Source organism: Cyanistes caeruleus, unplaced genomic scaffold (genome assembly GCF_971803275.1).
Source record: "Cyanistes caeruleus unplaced genomic scaffold, bCyaCae1.hap1.1 HAP1_SCAFFOLD_392, whole genome shotgun sequence".
Classification (NCBI taxonomy): domain Eukaryota; kingdom Metazoa; phylum Chordata; class Aves; order Passeriformes; family Paridae; genus Cyanistes; species Cyanistes caeruleus.
In genome coordinates this window covers 1-21131 of record NW_028256143.1, presented here as the reverse complement: position 1 = coordinate 21131, position 21131 = coordinate 1, and the positions used below count along the sequence as shown (strand labels likewise).

The window sequence follows — 21131 nt, the reverse complement described above, 5'->3', positions numbered from 1 at the left end:
GCCGGGGGCAGGGGCTGGCAGGACACGGAGGGGATTTGGGGCTCCTGGGATGAACTGGCAGCCCCTCCTTGAGAACCCCTCTCCCCCTGGCCCAGCTCCCCTCATCCCCCTCTCCCAGCCCTTTCCCACCGGCTCCCGGCCCCGCTCCGCTCACCCCAGAGCTCCTCGCCAGCAGCCGAGAGATGGAGGAGGAGGAGGGCAAGGAGGGGAAAGCGGAGGAGCGGGAGGAAGAGGAGGGGTAGAGGAGGAGCAGGAACTGCAAGAGGAGCAGCAGAGGAGGCCCCATGAAACAAAGAAATTAAGAATTAAGAAGAAATGTTTAAAAGGGGTGTCTGACAAAAACCAGACCCTGACAGCCTAATCCACAAGAACAGGAAAAAGAGTCAGACTGCAAGATAAGATAAGGAGCTGGAATACACAAACAAGATGCAAAGACAAAGGCACCACAGGATAAAGGAGATTCCTGGACCCTAAGCCGGAGGAAACGGATTTGAAGTCCCACTCCCCCAAAAAAAAGCGGCCAAAGGACTGAAAGGGGCACAGGGCTAATTTTAATATGAAGTGAAGACAGGCGGGGTTAGGAAATTAATATGTATTAGCCGTATCGTGTAAACCTGCTCTGTAAAGGATAAAAAGGGAAAACCCAATCAAAAAGGTGTGCATGCTTTTTGGAGGAGATATCCCCCATGCACCTCAGTGCTGAATAAATTCATACCTGCTCTTATAACTACTCTGTGAGTTATAGAGTTCCTTTTATTCCGCAAATCACCCAGGTGCGTCCATCGCTCTCTGGATCTGCAGCCCCTTCGCGCCGGGAGCATCGGGCCCCGCAGCCCGCAGCTCACCGGGGACGGGAACCTCGCCCCGAAGCTCTTGGGCCGTCCTGGCAGGATTTGTTTGCAGGGGAAGGGATATTTGGAGCTCACTCGAAGTATCTTTGGGGACCCCTGTTCCTTTTTCTGGGGCCGGGCCGGGCAGAGCGATGTCTGGATCTTGCAGGACTCCAAAGCTGAGCTGAGATGCCCGGTACCAGCAGGGGGAAGGGAGCAGCGAAAAGGGGGGAGCCCCGGGAGTGCCGGAGCCTGAAATGGGGGCCTGGAGAGGGGGGACCCCGAGAGCCGGGAGTGAGGGGAGCCTGGAGAAGGGGCAGCCCGGAGAAGGGATGAGCCTGCAGAGGGGGAAGCCCTGGGACACCGAAGTGGGGACCCCAGGGAAGGGAAACCGCAGGGAGGGATTTTTTCCTCTCAGTCCTGATGCTTTGGAGATTTTCATGGCTGATGACTTCCAGAGATGGACTTGGGCAGGAGGAACCCTGAATCCTAGGTGGTCACCCCTTTTTTTCCCCCCAAAACAGACTTCTCATGCCCAAGCATTAGACAAATGGAGGAGGCAGAGAGGAAGATGCTCTGGGACCCCCAGGCAGGTGAGGAGGAAGTCACTGCCCCTTTCCCCCTCTCTTCTGCTCCATCTCCCAGCCCAGGATGGCCCCCGGCTGAAGGACAACCCTGCTGCAGATGCCGTCCTACCAGGGACAGACTGGGCAGAGCTCCTTCCCCTTCCCTGTGGCTTGGAGACAAATCCTCCCTCCCTCCCTCCCTCCCTCCCTCCCTCCCTCCCTCCCTCCCTCCCTCCCTCCCTCCCTCCCTCCCTCCCTCCCTCCCTCCCTCCCTCCCTCCCTCCCTCCCTCCCTCCCTCCCTCCCTCCCTCCCTCCCTCCCCTTGTTCTTTCCTCTTCTTGTTTCTGTACCTTCTTGATCCCTTTCTTTTTCCCTTTTTTCTTACTGTCCCTTCCTCTCCTTCATCCTTCTCTACCCTCCTTCTTCTCCTTGTTCTTCCCTTCTTCCTTCCTCACTCCTTCCTTTCCTTGTCCCTTCCTCCCCTTGTCCTTCCTCCCCCAGGCACTGAGCTGCAGAGGGAGACCAGGGAGGACAAATCCCCGCAGCAGAACCTCGTGGACGAGGCCGTTTTGAGCAGCTCCAAGGGGTAGGAATCCAATGGGGAGGAAATGCCAAAGGGATCCCCCACAGGGAGGGGCTCCAAACCCATCCCAGGCTGCTCTGAGGAGAAAAGACCCCCCCTTGGCTTCATCCAGAGATCCAACCTGGTGGTCCATGAGCAGCTTCATGCCGGGGAGAAGCCCTACAGGTGCTTGGAATGTGGGAAGAGCTTCAGCCACACCTCCCACCTCTTCATCCACCACCAAGTACACACGGGGCAATGGCCCTACAAGTGCTTGGAATGTGGGAAGAGCTTCAACTGCACCTCCCATCTCATCCCCCACATGCGCCAGCACACAGGGGAACGGCCCTACGAGTGTCCCGAGTGTGGGAAAGGATTTCAGACCAGGTCAAATCTCCTCAGGCATCAGAAAACACACACAGACGAGAGGCCCTTCCGCTGCCCCGACTGCGGGAAGGGCTTCAACCGCAACTCCAACCTTGTCAGGCACCAGCGCATCCACACTGGGGAGAGGCCCTACGAGTGTCCCCAGTGTGGGAAGAGCTTCTCACAGAGCTCTCACTTGACCCAACACCAACGGAGGCACCAGTAAGGGAAGCCCTGCGAGTGCCCCGAGTGCGGGAAGAGCTTCGTGCGCTGCTCCAGCTCCATCCCCCATGGGAGGATGGGCGTTGGATGATCCCCAGTGACCCCCGTTGGGCAGAGCCCTGGTGATCCGTGGTCCTGGTGATGCATGTTGGGAAGACACCTGGCTGGGAGGCTCCACATCTTCCTGGCTCCCTGTGGGCACCTGGATGAACACCGGGGCGGGAACATCCACTGGGACACAGACCAGCAATGGGAATTCCTTGGAGGGAGTGGATTTGTTGACTTTCAATCCCAGAAAATCTTTTGCATTCAATCTTATCTTCTGGTGGCATCGAGGAATAACTGGATGGTCTTGGAGGTCTTTTCCAACCTCACTGAATTCACAATTTTGATTTCCTATTGCCCAAGGGTGTCTTCCTCAGCCAAATGGTGATGAAGTGGGGCAAAGATCAAGGTTTTGGAGACAGTGGGGTGGAAACCTCTCCAAAAAAGCTTCTTCCCTCCCACTCAATCACAGGGATGCTCAGTCAGCAGAAAGAAATCCTTTTGTTTTGGCCGTGATTTGCTTTTCATTTCTCTTCTTTCCTTTAAAATATCTAATTTTGTGGTAAAAATAAAGACATTGAATTAAGACACGGGTGAGAACATTGAGGGACATAGACATGGTGGGACATGGAGAGTGACATGGTGACACATGGACATGGCCATTCATGGGGACATGGGGGGACACGGGCACAGATGGAGACGTGGAGGACAATGCCAGGGGTGGAAACATGGTGGGGACACAGCCATGGGTGAGGACATGGTGGGCCATGGCCAGTGACATGTGGGGACATGGCCATGGGCACTGCCATGGGGGGAACTTGCAGGGGCTGTGGGGGATGATGGGTTTGAGGGAGTTGAGGGTTCCTGGCAGGGACTTGGGGCTTGCTGAGGGCTTTGGGGAGCCCAGGCCGAGCAGCTGTGGCTGCGCTGGGAGCCCCTGGCAGAGGTTCTGGGGCAGCTGCTCAAGGACCCCCTGGCCTGGAGCCCCAGCCGGGCATTGGGCTCCTGGAAGGGAATGAACGTCCTTGTGCCCAGGAGGGAAATCCCAGCACCCCCAGGGTGTGGGGGGCAGCTGAGAGGCCACAGCAGGCAGTGCTGTCTTCCTCTGTGGAGCCCAAAGAACCTGCCAGCTCAGAGATTTTTGCTCTCCCCTGGAGAGCTTCTCCCTAGGTGAGACACTTTGCTCTCATGGAGAGAAAAAGTGTCACTCCCAGAGGCCTTTGAGTTGAACATGTTAATTTGTTACACCCCATTGGTTTTCCTCCCTGTCAATCCACCCTGATACATGTATCCCAGTTTTCCCCGCCCCTCTCCTTCCCTATATCAACCCCAGGTTTTTCCCCAGTTCAGGCAGCTGCTGTCACTGGCTCCCTTCACTGAGGGCCCTGCTATAATAAAGGCTGTTTCTTGCTGAAATGTCATACAGCTCCCTAGCCTCTCTCCCTGTCGCCTGCACGCTGCCACTGAGCTGAGACCACTCACTGGGCAGAGGACGTGCCTGTGCCCCTGGACAGTCCTTTTCAGGACGGCTTCTTCAGGGTAGTTGTGGCACCCCTGCCATCGACACCACCGCGGCGTTCCTCCAGAACTGCACCTCATAATTCCCAAACTCTGGGATTCTGCCCAGGAAAAGGCTGCCAGGAGCTGCCAGAATTGAGTGAAGTGGGGGATGGGAGGCTCAGAGCAGGAGGGACCTGGAACTCCCAAAACCAAGCAGAGGGGTGGGGTGATGGATTGGGCGGCAGTGGGGCAGGGGTGGAAGTGCAGAGGACAAGGGGCGCATGGGAGCTCCATATTGGGTTTGGATTAGTCTCACTCCTCCTTCTTCTTCATCCTGCCTCCTTCTCCTCTCCAGCCCTTCTCCCGCTACTTCCTCTGCCCTCCTCCTCCTCCTCCATCTCTTCTGCTCCCCTGAGCCCAGCGCCCAGCCTTGGATCCCCATTTTTCCAATTCCTTCACATCCCACAGGAGGAGCCAGGATGGAGCCGGGGCAGGTTGGGCTGGGGCAGCACTGGGCTCTTGGCATGGTCCAGGTACCACCCATGTGCCCCCTCCCCAAATTTCCCTGGTGGCTTCAGGGGTCCCAGCCCTTTTTAGGGTTTGCTGGGTGCCATGCTGGAGTTTGGTGTCTCCCAAGGAGTCCCCAGAACAGCGTGACAGATCGGGGGGACACACGGGGGTCCTGATCCAACCTGGGGCAGCATCTGTCCCTGACAGGGTACCCCCATGGGGTCTCCCCAAGTCCCTCCCCACTGCCCCCCATAAATGGGACAGGGGCGAACTGGGAAGCTTTACTGGGAACACTGGGAGCAGCCGGCCGGGGGCAGAGTGACAGCAGGGCTGGGGACACACACAACCCCTCCAAAATCAGCCCAGGGATGGAGCGGGGGATGCTGGCTGGGCCTGAAGCCATGGGGAGGGGCTGTGGCTGCCAGCAGCTCAGGAGCTCTGTGGGCAGAGAAAAGGGGGTGACACTGGGCTGGGGGCCCTGGGGGAGCACACACGTTCCGGGAGAGGGAGGATATGACCCCCAGGACCCCCCCTCACCTTCTTGTGCAGGCAGAAGCTGAGCCCCAGTGCCAGGAAGACGAAGCCCAACATGGAGCCCTCGATCCATATCAGCATCTTCCTGCGGGCAGTGTACAGCAGCATCTCTGGGAAGTCTGCAGGGGTCGGGATCCCCCCTAAAACCTCTCACAGACACCCCAAGCCCTTCCAAGCACCCTTCCACTCTCACCCACCCCACCAGGACCTCTGAAACATCCTCCCAGTCCCTTCCCAGCCTCCCCAGGATCCACCAAAGCCCCTCCTGTCCCTATCAGGATCCCACAGCCCCCTCCCAGTTGCCCCTCACCACCACAGGAGCCCCAGGACCCCCTCCCAGTTCCTTCCCAGCCCCACCAGGACTCATCAGGAACCCTCTCAGTCTCTTCCCAGTGCAATGAACCTCATCCCAATCCCTGCTTTCCAATCCCCAATCTCCTTCCAGTCCCTCCAGGCTCACTCAAATCCCTCCCAGTGACACCCAGCACCCCTAAACTCCCTCCCAGTTTCCACCAGGACCCCCAGAACCCCATCCCACCCTCCCCAATAACCTTTAATCCCCTTCTCAGCCATTCTTGGCCCACAAACCCCTCTCCCAGTTTAAATCAGTCTATCTCAAACTCCCTCCCAGTTACTCCCAGTGTCGCTCTATTGGGAACGGTGAGAAGAACAACACAGACTCTCTTGTGAGTTGAACAGGAGAGCTCTTAAGGTTTATTACCTCAGATCTTTTTTTATAGACCGATACATGAAAGTACAGAAAGGTAAAACTTATTGGTCAGTGAACTAACACATCACCATCACTGGTCAGTGGGGTACACCACCCCTCGACCTTCTCTTGCAAGAAAACACGAAACTGACAAACAGCACCTGCAAGGCTGTCTTCTGTCTCTGAGGATTGTTTTAATTCCTCCCCATGATTTCCCAGGCCACTTTCTCAGGCGGGACTGAGAAAGTTATGCAGCCTGCTATTCCACAGGCACTGCGCTCCCTACTTTTGCTCATAGTTAACATCCATACTCCCCGCACACCCCAATCCCCCTCTGGGCCCCCCCAGTGCCTCCCCCGCTGCCCCCGGCGCTGTGGGGGCCGGGCCATGCCCCAGTGCCGGCTCAGGGGGTGCTCCAGGCTGCCGTGCTCCACCTGGCAGCTGGAGCTGAGCCCGCATTGCCGGGGGAGTTTCCAGCAGCACCAGGAGCTGCTGGCTCCAGCTCAAGGGCACCAGCGAGATGGACACGCTGGAGGGCACTGGGAGAGAGTGGGGACACACTGGGATCAGCTGGGTGTGAAATGGTGCCAAGGCCGGTCAGCTCTTCCTCAGCTCCACGCCAGGAGTGGAACACACCTCAGGAGCAGGATGACCCGAGGTGTGGCTTAGAGCAATGCTCTACAGCACTTAACAGCTGTCAGACACAGTGTGGAGGCAAGAATGGGGGGAAGGTCTTTTATATTGGGGTTCAGAGAAAGGTTTAACCGCCCAAGGGTCCAGGGACAAAAGACACAGAACACAAGTGTACAGCAATTTATATATGGGGAGGGCCCAGGGGTGGATACAAAACTTCAACCAGTGAGGGATATCCTGGGGAGGGGAATAGGACACATGGACCAATGGGGTGCTGTGGATTAGGGGATTTCCAAAGGGGACGTCCAAGCAGGGGGTTGGCATAAGGCAGGATTGACAGGGAACATTTGGGAACAAGGGGCAGGGTGGACAAGATTGATAGGGAAGGTGCTGGAAAAAGGGGTTGGGATACAATGATGGGCAGGGCAGGGGAGGAGATAACTTTGGGTTAAACCAACAAAGCAGGGGGGTAACAGCCTGGCTCAGCTGCAGGGGGGTCCCAGGGTGTGAGGATGGGGGGTTTGGGAGGGTTCCAGTCCTGGATACAGGGGTGCACGGGGGTCCTGCTGCAGCGGAATGGGAGTTCAGGGGGATCCCTTCCTCTGTTCTGCGGTTCAAGGGGTCCCAGTGCCTGAAAATGGAGGTTCAGGGGGGTTTTGGTGCCCAGGAATGGGGGTTCTGGGAGGTTTCCATTCCCGAGAATGGGTGTTCAGGGGATTCCAGGTTCCAGATAAGGGGGTGCAGGGGTTTTTGGGGGTGGGTAAGGGAGTTCCAGGGTTCCCAGTGCCCCGAAATGAAAGTTCAAGGGGGTCTCTGTGCCCAGGAAGGGGGGTTTGCCCGGAAATGGAAGTGCAGGGGTTCCCCATTCCCAGTGTAATAAATGGAATTGATTCGTGCTACTTAAATTGCAACTGTTACTAAAGTTATCATTAGAAACGATCAAGAATCAGTGTTATAAAGCAGATGCACCCCTTTGCAGATGTTACATGTCAAAATTAAGGTACAGGATGTAGTTTAGAAAATAAATGGTCAGTAAAATCAGAAAAAGGAGGAAACTTATGGGAAACATTAATGAATATGTATAAGCATACAGTATATAAGTTTAGCTTGAAGTGCTTTGTTTCGTACGTGAGGTGAGGTGAGAAGCGTCCCCCCTACACCCCAGTCGGTTTTGCTTATGCCTTAAGCATTTGTAACCACTGGCCAATTATATTCACATATATATATATATATATATATATATATATAAAAATATCTATCTGAATATATCTACTAAATTGTATCTCTTTTTTACTAAATTGTATTCTTTTACTAAATTCTATTCTTTTATTATTTTGTATCCAATTTATTAAGCTATGTTATCAATTAATTAAATTTGATTGTTTGGAAATTTGAAAGTCATTTATAACACTACTATATCAAAAGCAGTTAAAAGTGATTACAAACTGTGCTATATCAAAATCGTTCTGATTATAATAATTTGCAAAAGCCAGCACATAATAGCAAAGGGCAACAACAACATAGTTCTTTATCACAAACACAGGGCAGGTTTTTCCCTTGCATGGAGCACTTGGGCCTTCCCCGGGCCCCTTCTGCCCTCCTGCAGAACCAGAGGCGTTTTCCAGCGCACACAGTTTGTAAGCAAGAGCCGGCTGCAGCCCAGAAGGCTCCAAGCGCCTCCTTCCAGGCTGACTCTGCAGATGCCGAGGCTGCTCTGGGCTCTGCCAGGCTCTGCTGGGGCTCAGCTCTGGGCGAGGCTGGGCCCGCTCTCCCCTCGCAGTGCTCCGGGCAGCTGAGTCACAGCGGGAGAAGGACAGGACACCTCAAGGGACTGGAGGTTTAACAGAGATTTTATTCAAATAACTGCCATAACAAACAGGCTGTCCTAACCTACTCTAACTAACTAACAGTGTTAACTAACATAACTAACATAACTTGTCCTAACTACTATAATGAAAAGTTGGCCTCCTGTGCTTCATCTTCTCCGCTGCTCCCTCAGTTGCTTTGCTGCAGTGATCAGAGGGGTCAGGCTGGAGAGAGGCTTGGCTGATGACAAAAATGGGTGCTGCCCAAGGGATAAAAAAGAAAGAAATGAACTGTTACTTTCCAGACTCAAGTTCCTCACAGGCTGTGTTGAAACAGGACAAAGGGGAATGGTTTGAAAGTCAAGAGAGGGAAGCAGGCTCAGATTAGATGTAAAGAAGAATTGCTGTAGCAGGAGAGTGGGGAAACACTGAGAGAGGGAGCCCAGAGATGTGGGAGGTGGCTCCTCCCTGGAAACATCCAGGCTCAGGTCAGGCAGGGCTCTGAGCCACCTGATGTGCTTGAAGATGTCCCCGCTCGTGGCGGGGCACCAGCTCCAGATGAGCTCGACAGGAGCCTGCCAAGCCAAAGCAGGCGAGGATTCTGCTGGCTTTGCGTGTGAAAAGCAGCGGGACTGGAGATGATGGGAGGGGGGCCCCACAAGAAAAGCCCTCCCTGGCGCTGCCGTTTCCCCCGCAGCCGCTTGGCATTCACCTGCAGCAGCTCCTGGGCAGAGAAGCGCCGCTCCTCGTCCGGCTCCAGGCTGCACTCGAGGAAGTCCCGCAGCAGAGCCGACAGGCGCCTGGGCTCCTGCAGCTGCGGGCTCCCGTTCTGCCGGATCAGAGCGCGGGCCTGCAGGAAAAGCAAACACAGCGCTCTGACAGCTTCCTCCACACCCACACGTGCTCACATCCAGCCCGCTTTCTCTGCCCCAGCTCCCCGGGCACTTTCCTCCCTGGCACAGATGCTGCTGCTCACAGCTCATTCTTCTGGGCCAGCCAAAAAACCCAAACCCTGGTGCAGCCACAGCCATTGCAACATCCAAATGATCTTGCCTTCAGAGCCGACTGCATTGGCTGACTTTGTCAGTAGGAACCTCCATCAGAAATAGCCCATTTTGCTTCTCCAAATACAGACACCAGCTTTACAGGCCATTTTCAAGAGTTAGTGTGGTCTGCCTGTGTTATTTCAAGGGATTCTTACATCAAATGCATCTCTGCAGTGCCACTGACCCTCAAGGAAAAGCATTCCTGTTGCCCCATGCCAGAAACTGCCAGGCAAGGAACAGCAGGTTTGTGTGGCTGAAAGCTCAGCCTTGGTGACACAGAGAAAGTAGCTTGGACTAGGAAATAAATGTGTTAGACTGTGGGGATGTTAAACAATCATCTTCATGTTTCAGTATAGTTTCCCAGTGAGAAGAGCCAGGGAGAGTTCATCCTACAAAACCTCTTTTAGAAACTCCTTCAGAAAACTTGTTGGGTTTGGGTGTGGGTGTTGGGGCTGGTTTGGGGTTTTCTACAAGACAACATTAGAGCTGATGCACTTGCTTCATGTATTTGGGTCATCCTCACAAGAGCTGCAACAACTTAAATGCCAAAGCAAATTGTTGCTGGAGACTGCAGAATATTTGTCTGTGTTCAGGCTCAGGTGCTGTGGGAATTCCCTTTGCGATGTGCAGAAACCTCCAGCTGCTCCTCCCAGTGCAGGGTCACCCTGTGCTCACAGGCCTCTGCAAAGCCTGGAGAATTTGCCTCTTACCATGGCCCCCGTTTGCTGGAAGTAAGGAGGTTCTCCTTCCACCATCTTGATGGTCACAATGCCAAAGGACCAGATGTCCGCCTTGGGGCCGTAAGGAGAACTGGTCACAACTTCTGGGGCCATCCAGTGAGCAGTGCCCACCATGGAGCTGCACTGGTCCTGCTCAGGGCTGAGCTGAGCACAGAGGCCAAAATCAGCTGAGGACAGAAACAAGCACTGTCAAAGGCAGCTGCAATGAGGAAACCAAGCACAAAGATTCCCCACTCTCAGTCTGGGAATGCAGTGCTGAATCCAGCTGGAAAAGTGCTCAGGGCTGTAGCCAAGGAAAGATGGAACTGGGCCCTTAAAGAAGCCCTCAGCTTTCATGCTTGGCTTCTACTGATTTCCTTTGAAGCTTTAGATTGCAACTCCTGCCCCTCTGGGAGGGCCATACCCAGAGCAAAGGCACTCCTGACAGCCTGCTCCTCTCCTGAGCTCTCTGCACAGGGCAGCCGCTCTCAGCTGGCAGCAGGGGCCGGGCAGTGCCACCAGCAGCACTTGTGGGGCTCTGGCCCTCACTGGGAAGCAGCCCCACAGCCGCACCCCGGGAGCGCCGTGCCTGGCCAGGAACACCCACCCAGCTTGACAGAGCCGTCCATTCCCAGAAGGATGTTGGAGCTCTTCAGATCTCTGTGGATCACCCGGATGGAATGGAGGAAATCCAGGCCCTGCAGACACTGAGAGACAACAAGAAACACGAGGGAAAAAATCAGAGGCCGGAATATATCACACAAGAAAGGACAGTTTAGAATTCTGCCAGCAGCAACTTTGCTGTGACAGCCCAGGAGTGCAGTGCAGACAAGCTCCAGGCAAAAGGTTCAAGGCAAAGCTGAGAACAGGAAATCAGATCCAAAAAAGACAGAGAGTACCACAACAGCAGGAAAGAACACAAGAACAGAGTAGAAATGCAGTGATATTTGCAGGCCATTCACTTCAGAGGCTCTTTCCTCTCCAGCTCATAAAAACAACAGAGAAACAAGGGCCTGAGCATGGAGCCACTCTGCTCTCACAGCCTCTTTGGAAGGACCATGGTGTCCCAGCCATGGGAAGCACAAGCAGGATCCCTCACCTCCTGACTGACAGCTGCCATCTCTCCTTCAGCCATGCGTGTCTGTCTGACAACGTCCTGCAAAGTTCCTCCATCCATGTATTCCATCACCAGCCAGAGATCTCCATCAACAAGGAAGCTGGAAGAGGAGAACAATGGCACAGAGATGAATGTGCATTGCTCAATTCCCCCAGGGAAAAGCCCAGAGTGGAGTTTTGTTCCCAGGTCACTTGTCAGTGAGGACAGAATCAGATGGAGAGACATTCCTGCCAGGCTGCACAGGCCTTGGAATCTGCACAGGCTAAAGGAGAAGGAGGCACCCGGGAGAAAGGAGAGGCCTTAGATGGCAAGCAGGTGAAAAATGCACTTTAGCAACAGCCCAGCTCAATGTGGAACCACAACACTTGTCCCCACCTGCTTCAGCATCTGAACTCATCAGTTCCACCATTCCCTCCGGAACAAGGCAACACAACTTCCAGAGTTATCCAGGGGAGGAGGCCGTGCAGCACTTGGGGCAAAAGCAGTCAAATGCTTGGAAAACCTTGCACAAAGTCCCTTCAGAAATAGGCAAAGCCATGGAAAAATGGGCAAATGAGGCATTTCTGGAAACAAGAACCTGGTTTTCCTGTCACCTGCAGCAATGGGAAAGGGCTGGGAAGAAGAAGCCAAGGAAAATAATTTCTACCAGGGTTTATCAGCACTTGCTGTAAAACACAGCAAATGGGGTGAAGTTGAAGAAAAAGCCAAAGCAAAGCAACAAAAGCACATGGAAGGAGTGAAGTGCCAGGCTGTTGTTCTGGGAAGATATGGCCGGGTCAGGCATTTTCAGAACAGGCTACAGACTGGGGATGCCAGGAAAGATGAACGCAGGGCCTGTGCACGGGAGAAGACCTGAAGCACTCACCTGTCCAGAGAGTTGACAATGTTGGGGTTCTTCTTGTCCTTCAGGACCACGACCTCATTCACAGCTCGTTCCCTGTTGTGCCCTCTGAGACTCATTTTCTTGATGGCCACCTGAAGGGACATTGCAGACCTTTAACTGGAGCAGTCTGTGGCAGGAGGCCACAGCAAACACGGAGCGAGTCTTTTTGGAGCGAGCGAGCCGGGCTGTGCCAAACTGCCTTGGGATGGGACACCAGAGCTCAGCAAGTGCCATTCCCACAGCCCATTGCTCTGCTCGCTGGGGCTGTTACAGGACTCATGGCCAGAGACATTTGGCTCTGTAAGCTCTGCAGAAATGCTCCCTCAGCTGTCAGCCTCAAAGCTCTAACAACATTCTCTGCACCTACAGTCTTCTCAAATGGCCTCAGCACTCTTAGGATTATTATTCCAACACATTTTGCAAGCAGGAGGTAATTCTGTTTCTGTGCACACAGAGCAAAATAGCCGGGAACCCTTTAGCAATTCTATGGCATTTGGCCAGGATTTCAAATGTCCCTGCTCTGTTTGGGATAGCACAACAAAGCAAACGTGCACATCCATTGCTCAGATAATCCCTGTCCCAGCTGCCACTGACACCACACCCAAACACAGCTGCAGGGTTTAGGAGAGAGCTTTGCTCTGCACATCCATCTTCTCATTTCTCTCCCTGGCTCTGTGGGAACAGCTGCAGTAGGACTAAAACCCCAAACTGAGCCCAAGCAGGATCTCTCCTTAATTAGGCCTTGAGGTATCCTGATGAAACTCAGGATGATAAAATTGATAAACAGTGTTCCTGTCCGAGGCTGGGATGAAGGTAAATTGGGCCTCAGTCTCCAGCAGCTGATGCATTCACACTTTTAGACATGAAGACCAGGCCAGCGTGTCCTGCTCTGACAGACACCGCTGCCCTCCTTGCCTTCCTTTGGGCACTTGAGAAGGACCAAGTCTGTCCCAGCTGTGCTCTGCAGGCTGACCCTGCTCTGCCTTCAGAGGAGCAGCCTGTGCAGGAAAGCTCTGCTGGGCCCCACAGCTCCAGCCACAGCTCCCAGCAGAGGGGAAAGCCCTCGAGAGCTGCCAGACGTGCTGGGCGTGTTGACACTGACCTCTCCTCCCGTGGCCCTGTCGAGTCCTTTGGAAACGGTTCCAAAAGCCCTGGAGACAAAACAGCAGAGAAGAAAGAAGCAGCGCTTTAGGCCCTGGCAGTGAAAGCCAGCCCAGACAGGAGATCTCTGCTGCCTGCAGCGTTCACAGAACACCCGAGTGCATCCACCCTTCAAACAACAGCACAGCAGCCACCAGCCCTCTGCCATGCAAGGTGCCTTCTGACCACAGTTATCAATTCTGATCAGCCCTGAGAGGCAGCAGCATCGTACCCCAGTGTCTGAAGGGGTTTGGAGCTCTCCTGACTTCTCACTGGATCCTGCACCAGCAAAATACTTGGGCCCTGCTTGTGCAGAAGTAACTGCCTTGCACTTACCCTTGGCCAATCTGCTCCAGTTCCAGGTATTTCTCGGCAGGCTCCCCCACGCTCACGGTGTTCCCTGAAAGAAACCAGGTGGAAGATGCTCCCTCTCAGATGAGAGCCAGAATGCAGCCCCACTCCCTGGGGCTGGGAGCCCCTTGCTCTCAGCTGGGGAAGGACAATAAATGACCCTGTGCCATTTAGCTGCAGAGCAACCCTGGGTGCAGCTGATGCTGAGACACACACACAGCACCCTGCTCTGGCACACAGGAACAGAGCAGACGTACTCAGCTGCATCAGGCTCCACTCCCCGCTCCCCTCTGGCTGCAGGGCTGTGCTGCTGTCAGAATGTTCAGCCCAGGATCCTGCAGCACAGGGAGCTTCGGTGTCCTCTTCAGGAGCAGAGGGAGGTTCCTCGTCCTCTTCCCAAAGCAGTGCAGGTTCCTCATCCTCTTCCCAAAAAGCTGCTGGTTCACCCTCCTCTTCCCAAGCCACAGGATGTTCTCTGTCCTCATCCCACACCGGGAGATTGCTGTCATCCTCGTCCCATGCCATGGGAGCTTGGCCATTCTCATCCCACACCAGGGGACATCCACCATCCTCGTCCCCCACCGGGAGATGTCCACTGTCCTTGTCACACACCGCGGGAGCCTCGCCGTTGTTTTCCCAAACCGCGGGGTGTTCGCCCTCGTCTCCCAGAACAGCGGGAAGTTCACTGCTCTCTTCCTCCTCTTTGGCCTCCTCTTTGCAAGCAGAGGGAGCCAGAGGAGGTGCTGATGCTGCTTTGGTGCCCTGTGGACAGACGGGAGCGTGAGGGACGAGAAGTTCTATCTCAGTTATCACCTTCTTTATCCTCAGCTACACATCCAGCTGCACTAAGCAGAAATAGGGTTCAGAGCTGTTCAAACTAACAATGGGCTCAAGTCGACATTGCCACTTATTGTTGGGAATTCCATATTCCAGCATGGCTAAAGCCAGCAAGCAATCTTCTGCCTGCAAAACCAGTCCTGCAGCTCTTCAAAAGCTCTTCAGCAGAAACAGAGAAAACTGCCAGGGATCTCTTTGCTGCTGCTGCTGCTGCTGCTGCTGCAAAGACACTGACAGGAACTTTCCTTCAGCCTCCCAGGCTGGCACTCGGCTGCCACACGCCGAGCTCACAACTTGCTGCACAGTTCTGAACACCAAAGCTTCCTTTGCCACTCACCGAAGGAGGAGCTGCTGGGGATCCACGCGTGAGGTGCCCTGCAACGGGAGAGGGAACGTGAACCAGACGTTGTTAGGAAAAAACTGCCTGTGGTGGGAAATGAGCAAGGCAAGCCCGAGAGAGCATTTTGCTTTCACAGCATCCCTCCAGGAGCCACAGGCCCTTCACACAGCAAGCAAGAGAGCAGCACAAAATACTGGGCTGTGTCAGCTCTTGGCTGGAGCAGCAAACGGAGGGAGTTCCAGGCTCCGCTGCCACAGACTCCCCGCTTGAGGGAACAGAACCCCCCCAGGCCTCATTGCAAATGCTGTGCACGCCCCGCTGGCTGCAGACACCCCCTTTTTCAGCTGCAGCTGCTGGCAGGAGCTCTCCCAAACCAACCCTGTCCTCATGGCAATTTGGTTACAGAGTCAACTCTGTTCCAGTGGAAGAACAGAAAGCACACAGCAAGCCCGAAGCCACAGAGGCTGCACCGAGGGAAAACCTCAACTTACGTGCCAAGTGGGTTAAAAAATACCCCGAATAAGCCACAGAGAACAGAGTGCCAACTGCAGCAACCACTTGCTGCATCATTTTGGCTGCGCTGCACATGTCTGCAGACTGTACCCCTGCAAGCACAGAAGGACACCCGTCAGGGGCTGGGCTGGCTGCTGAGAATGCCTCGGGCAGGAGGATCCTCTGGCAACGAGCAGGCGCCCAGAGCCACTCTGGACACTGAGGCCTCCGTGTCCCACAGCAACGGGAACACCACGGGGACGTGGCAACGCTCCTGTGACACCACAGCAGCCGCTCACGCAAAAACCGCCTGGAAGCTTCTCCTGTGTCACAAAGGAGCACAAAGAATCCTCCCAGGGCACAGCCTATTGCCCAAAGGATCCAAGAGGAACTCTGAAAATGCAGCAAACAAGGACACCCCATAGCCCAGCCTGAGCACTGAGGAGGAACGAGGACAGCACCAAACCAAAGCAAACACGACCTGTAGTCACTGATACTGCTGAATAAAACCAGCAAGGCTTCTTCCATCTGGAATTTTTGTTCTAGTTCTAAAAACAAGCAAGATTCTTCACTGTAAATATACAGAAGGCAGGAACTGGGGAGGAGATGGGATTGGGAAGGAGGAGGAGCAGGAGGAGGGAGAAAGGAAAAGGAGGAGCAGGAACAGGAATAGAAGGAGAAGCTGGAGGTTCCAGTGCCCTCTGTGTCCGCAGCACCCCCGGCTACGGGCCCATCGCCCCCACCTCATCCTGCAGGTGAGCAGAGAGGGGGAGCTGGTCCCAAATCTGTCAGGGGGTCCCTGAGAGGGTCTTTTAATTGGGGTGTGTTTGGAACTTGCAGATTGCGGAATTGAGCCCCAAATATTGTCTGGCATCCCTGGGAGGTTTTTTTCTCTGGGTGTGTAGGTTTGGATCTTGCAGGACCCGAAAGCTGAGCCCCTTGGGGGATCTTTGGGGTCCACGTGGCCATTGCCCAGTATTGGCTGGGGAGGACATTGGTCCTGGGGACCCCTGGGAGAGCAGAGGAGAGGAACCCCTGGGACCCCCAGAGTGGGGAGAGCAGAGAGGGGCGATCCCAGAGCTGGGGGATCCTGGCAGCTTGGAGAGGTGGGAGCCTGGAGAGGAGACACTCCTGGGATCCCTGGGATCTCAAAGCAGAGATCAGGGGAGAAGGGACCCCATGGACCCCCAAAAGCCCCTGGATCATCGCTAAGGAGGACCCCAGAGGAGGGGGAACCCCTGGAGCCCTTGGACCCCCATCATCCCAGGGAAGGGAAACCTCTGGAATCCCAAATAGGAAAGACAAGAGATGGGGAAATCCTGGGACACTTTTTTGGGCTGAATCTTGATATTTTGGAGATTTTCATGGACACAAGGCTCCTGCTGAGCTCGAGACATGGACTTAGGCAGGAGGAGCCTCTACTTCAAGGCACTCCCACTTTGTTTACCCCCAAATCAGGATTTGTCATTCCCAAGCCATGGCCAGATGGAGGAAGAGGAGGAAAATCCCCAGAGATCCTGCATGAGGAGGGGCTGCAAACCCAGCCCAGGGAGCTGCAAAGAGGAAAGATCCCCCCTGTGCCAGGAAGGCATCTGGAGATCCTGCCGGAGCTCAGAGCTGGGGGAGAGAGCTCATGGCAGGGAGAAGCCCCACAAATGCTTGGAATGTGGGAAGAGCTTCAGCTGGAGCTTCAAGTGGAGGAAACACCAAAGGATCCACCCTGGGAAATGGCTCTGGGAGTGTGGGGAGTGTGGGAAGGGCTTCAAGAACAGCTCCCATCTGATCTGGCACCAGGTGATTCACACTGGGGAGAGCCCCTAGGAGTGTGGGGAGTGTGGGAAGAGGTTCAGGAAGATCTCTGTCCTGATTAACCACTGTAGGATCCACACAGGGGAAAAGCCTGGAAAGTGCTTGGAATGTGGGAAGAGCTTCAGTCGCAGCTCCCACCTGATCTGGCACCAGAACATCCACACAGGAGAATGCCCCAGCGAGTGTGGGGAATGTGGGAAGAGCTTCATTGAGATGTCCAATCTGATTTGTCACCAGAAGATACACACAGGGGAAATGCCCTACACGTGTGGGGAGTGTGGAGAGGGCTTCAGCTGGAGCTCCAACCTCAGGGCACACCGGTGCATCCTGAGTGTGGGAAGAGATTTCCAATGAGCTCAAGTCTCATCAAACATCAGTGGATTCACACAGAGGAGAGGCCCTTCCACTGCCCTGACTGTGGGAAGGGCTTCACAAAACTGCACCCTCATCAGGCACCGGCACATCCACACTGGGGTGAGGCCCTACGAGTGTCCCCAGTGTGGGAAGAGCTTCTCACAGAGCTCAACCTTGACCAAACAGATCTTCCGGACTCCCTGTGGGCACCTGGATGAACACAGGGGCAGGAATATCCATCAGAACACAGACTAACAATGGGAATTGCAGATTGACTGCCCCTGGAGATTCACCAGAATGCAGAGATACACCCACAGCCCCTGGAGAAGCCCATGCCCGAGCAGGGGAATGCCTGAGATGAGGCTGTGACCCCAGGGGACACCTGTGGACAGAGGGGCCCCTGCTGGAGCCGCCTGTCCTGGAAGGTCTGACCCTGTGGCAGAGTGACCCACGCTGCAGCACTGTGAGGGGGCTGCTCCCCATGGAATGGACTCAGGTTGGAGAAGTTCCTGGAGACCTCTCTGGTGGGAGAGATCCCAGAGTGCAGCAGGGGAATGACTCCTGTCCCTGAGCAGCAGGAAAAGCCCCAGGAGATGAACTGACCATGGCTCCATTCCCTGTATCCCTGCACTGCCAGGTTAGGATGCAGAGCTGGAAGGAGGGAGGGGTGGAAGGAAGGTGCTTTTAAGGGTCTTCTTATTCTCCTGCTCTGAGCTTATTGGCAATAAATTCAAGTCAAATCTCCTGTTTTATCCGTGACTTCATTTGATGAGGAAATGCTCCCGGGTCCTTAACTCATGAACCCTTGGTTAAATTTTCTCTCCCTGTGTGGCTGTGGAGGGCAGTGAGAGAGCAGCTGTGGTGGGTACCTGGACTCGGGCCAGCATCACCCCACTGCAGTGGGACATGTCCTTGTGTGGCCCTGTGCTATGGTGCTACAGGTTCTGTTGCTTTTGTCTCCCTTATGATTTTATCTTTTGCGTTAAATGCTCGTGAAGTGCCCCCGGTGTCCCTCGTGTTTCCTCGGCGCCGGTAGCCCCGTCCCTTCCCCTGCTCCCCGTCCCACGTTCCATCCCGGCTGGCGGAGCCTTGGAGCTGCCGTGGGGGCCGTGGGGCTGCCCCGGGGGCTGCGCCCCGAGCCGGGGCCCCTTCCCAGTGCTCCCAGTGTGCCGCTCCAGCCTGGAGCAGCCAGCGAGGGCTTCAGCTGGGACGGCAGAGAGGCGCTGCTGGGGGGTCCCGGTTCACTTCGCTTTGGTTTTGGTACTTTTGGGAGTTTTCTGCAAGAAATCTCTCCTCTCCTCCACTCAGCTGAAGGGGTTTGGAGGGCGGGTTCCCTTTTTTGGGGGAAATCAAAGCGATGCACTGATGCTCCTAATTAGACGTGCATGAGGCTCCAGAGTTTCCCGCTGAGCCGGAGGCACCCAGCAGCCAGGGCTGGGCAAGGCGGGCCGGGAGGTGCGGAGAACTTTGTTTGTGTTGGGAGCTCAATGGCGGCTCGGGCCGGGCCCGTTCCAGGGCTGTTCCTCGTCCCCGCCTTTCCCCTCACGCAGCCCGGGGCGGGCCCTGAGAGCGCGGGGCGGGGCTGTGCCGTGTGCAGAGCCCGCCGCTGGCTGCCATTGGCTGCTTCTGCCGTCACTCGTGGTTCTGGCGCGCGCTGATTGGGCAGAGAGGGCACAAGCCCGGCCCCGCTGGCGCTCCCAGGGCGGCCGTGGGGCAGGAGAGCCGCCATTGCCGGAGCGTCTGTGCGGGCCCGGCAGCGGCGGCAGCAGCGGCGGGAGCCCGGTGAGGCGGCGGCGGAGCTCGGAGGCGGCCCCGGCCATCGCAGGTGGGAGCCGCGCTCGGTTCTGCGGGGGCTCGGGGCTCGCTGCGGGCCCGGGAGGGGGCTGCAGGGGGCTGTGGCGGGTGGCTTGTGCCGTGGCCGGCCCGTGTTGGCCCTGGGCTGAGGGCGCTGCGGGAGCGGCTGCCCGCGGTCTCCTTGCCGCTGGGGCCTCGGCAGGAGGCGGTGGCGGAGCAGCGCTGGCTCGTCCCGCTTCGTGTCGGGAGGCCGGAGGTGGCTGCGCTGGGCCCGGGGCCGGGCGGGAAAATTCCCGGCGCCAGAGGTTTGTGTGGCCCAAGGAGCCAGAGGAGCGGTGTGCAAGTGACTTTATTGCTGCCCAAAGGGAGAGGCCATGGGGCATTTGCCATGCGCTCTCTCCAGTTGTTGGAGGACGCGGCCTCGTTTTTGTCCTGATTTTCCCGGCCGCACGTCCCTGTCCCTTTGCCCAACACTGGCCGAGGTGCTTGGAAGGTTCAGCCTTCCCGATCCGCCTGCTGCATGTCCTTTTTGTATAACACCCGATATTCCTGGCTCGGTGAAATGTTTGTTCTTCTAGAAGTTCAGGAATGTAGCGGAACTTGGTCTGAGCAGCAGTCCTTGTCAATTAGTAACATTTTCTGAAACTGATGGTTTGTCCCATTGCTTCCTTATATACAAGTCCCTGGCCCTATCTCCAAGCAGATTCACTCATTGCCTCTGTTTTTTCCTTCCTGGAATCAGCCCAATTCCTCCTGCAGCCAGGAAGCCCCTGGGCCATTGTGCAGGCTTTGGGCCATCAGTGTTAATTTGCATTTCTAAAGCTCCTCTCCTGGCTGCCTGGAACAAAGCTTCTCTTCCAGGGCAGACATCCCGTGATTCACACGTGGCCCCCCCACAGATCTGCTATTTATTTTTCGTTAAACAATATTCTAATAATTGTTTATGTGTTAAAGCACCAACTTTAAAGCTCTTCTAGTTTTCAAAGTGCAGCTTAAAGGTGAACATCGAAAAACTCATGCCATCATTTTGTCATCACTAAGAGTCACGTTCAAATATAAAACAAAACTGCGAAAGTAATCAAGTGTTTTCTTTTTATTCTCCTAGGAATAAAAACTGATTCTCACACCACTGGCCCAAACAGAACCGACAATAGAGAAGTAAAATTATTACAAAAAATTACTCTAACGATGTAATCCTTTCACTGAAACTGTGAAAAGCAAAACTCTTCAACAATGTCTTTAGAAAAATAAGGCATTACTTGATTCTGGCCAGGATGTGCAACAGGAATTATTTCATGCACACTTAGGCTGGGTGTGCAGAGAAAATCATTCCATGACACATGAGTTTGACTAGATTTTCCTAAATTTATACATTCTGACCCCATAGAAATCCCTTGGTTTAATGTTCATTGGTTTGAAGGTGTGGAGTTGTTAGGATTTGGTTTCCTGTTGCAGCCGGATTTCTGTGCCTGTGATGGGAATTAGGTGGGCACTCCTGGATTTCCTGCTCAGCCTTTTCCAGACCAGGTGTCTCCAGCTGTGCCTGGGGCAGTGTCTGGGGTAAGATGTTGGTTGATGTTTGCTGCTGGGTGTTGATGTTTTGTTGATGGTCGTTATCTTGGTGGGAATCTTTTGGGCTATTCCCAGTCTGTTGAGATGTTAATTTCATCTCTGCTGAGTGGTGGAACATCCCTTAAAAAAACCTTTAAAATTCCTTTCCCCAAGGCAAAGGCAAACCAAGTCCCTTTAGAGAAATTAGATTTTAAACCATTTTCAAGTTGGTCTATTTTGCCAGCAGCTAATCCCAGGCAGGGCAGAGTGTGAGTGGAATTGAGAGGCAGAGTGGAATTGTCCCGGTGCCTTCCCCAGCAGCTGTGGCGAGGGCAGGCACAGAAAGGCCTGAAGGTACAAGAGTGAGAGCAAGGATTGTCCCGCAGTGGCTGGAGATGGCAAAGGAGGGTGGCCAG

The 21131-nt window shown here is 54.9% G+C and overlaps 1 protein-coding gene and 2 pseudogenes across 1 annotated transcript; 2 read left to right on the top strand and 1 right to left on the bottom strand.

Moving 5' to 3' along the window:
* The first annotated feature begins 2001 nt into the window (after positions 1–2001).
* On the top strand, positions 2002–2743 carry LOC147645389 (uncharacterized; annotated as a pseudogene).
* A 5568-nt stretch (positions 2744–8311) lies between these two features.
* Positions 8312–14063, bottom strand: LOC147645388 (serine/threonine-protein kinase PAK 3-like). The gene is made up of 9 exons (XM_086874670.1): positions 13985–14063; positions 13524–13617; positions 13150–13198; positions 12030–12139; positions 11147–11264; positions 10655–10754; positions 10039–10235; positions 8995–9132; positions 8312–8542 (listed from the first exon to the last, which is right to left on the bottom strand). The coding sequence occupies exons 1-9, from the start codon at positions 14061–14063 to the stop codon at positions 8453–8455; spliced, it is 975 nt and encodes a 324-aa protein (XP_086730796.1). The 3' UTR covers positions 8312–8452.
* A 2513-nt stretch (positions 14064–16576) lies between these two features.
* LOC147645387 (uncharacterized) lies at positions 16577–18115 on the top strand (annotated as a pseudogene).
* Positions 18116–21131: the final 3016 nt, after the last annotated feature.

Coding starts and splice junctions, on each gene's coding strand:
- LOC147645388 (XM_086874670.1), bottom strand. CDS start 14,063: ATGGCATGGGACGAGGATGACAGCAATCTCCCGGTGTGGGATGAGGAC. Junction 10,755..11,146: donor TGGCAGCTGTCAGTCAGGAG/GTGAGGGATCCT, acceptor GTTGTCTCTCAG/TGTCTGCAGGGCCTGGATTT. Junction 10,236..10,654: donor GGACGGCTCTGTCAAGCTGG/GTGGGTGTTCCT, acceptor TTCTGTCCTCAG/CTGATTTTGGCCTCTGTGCT.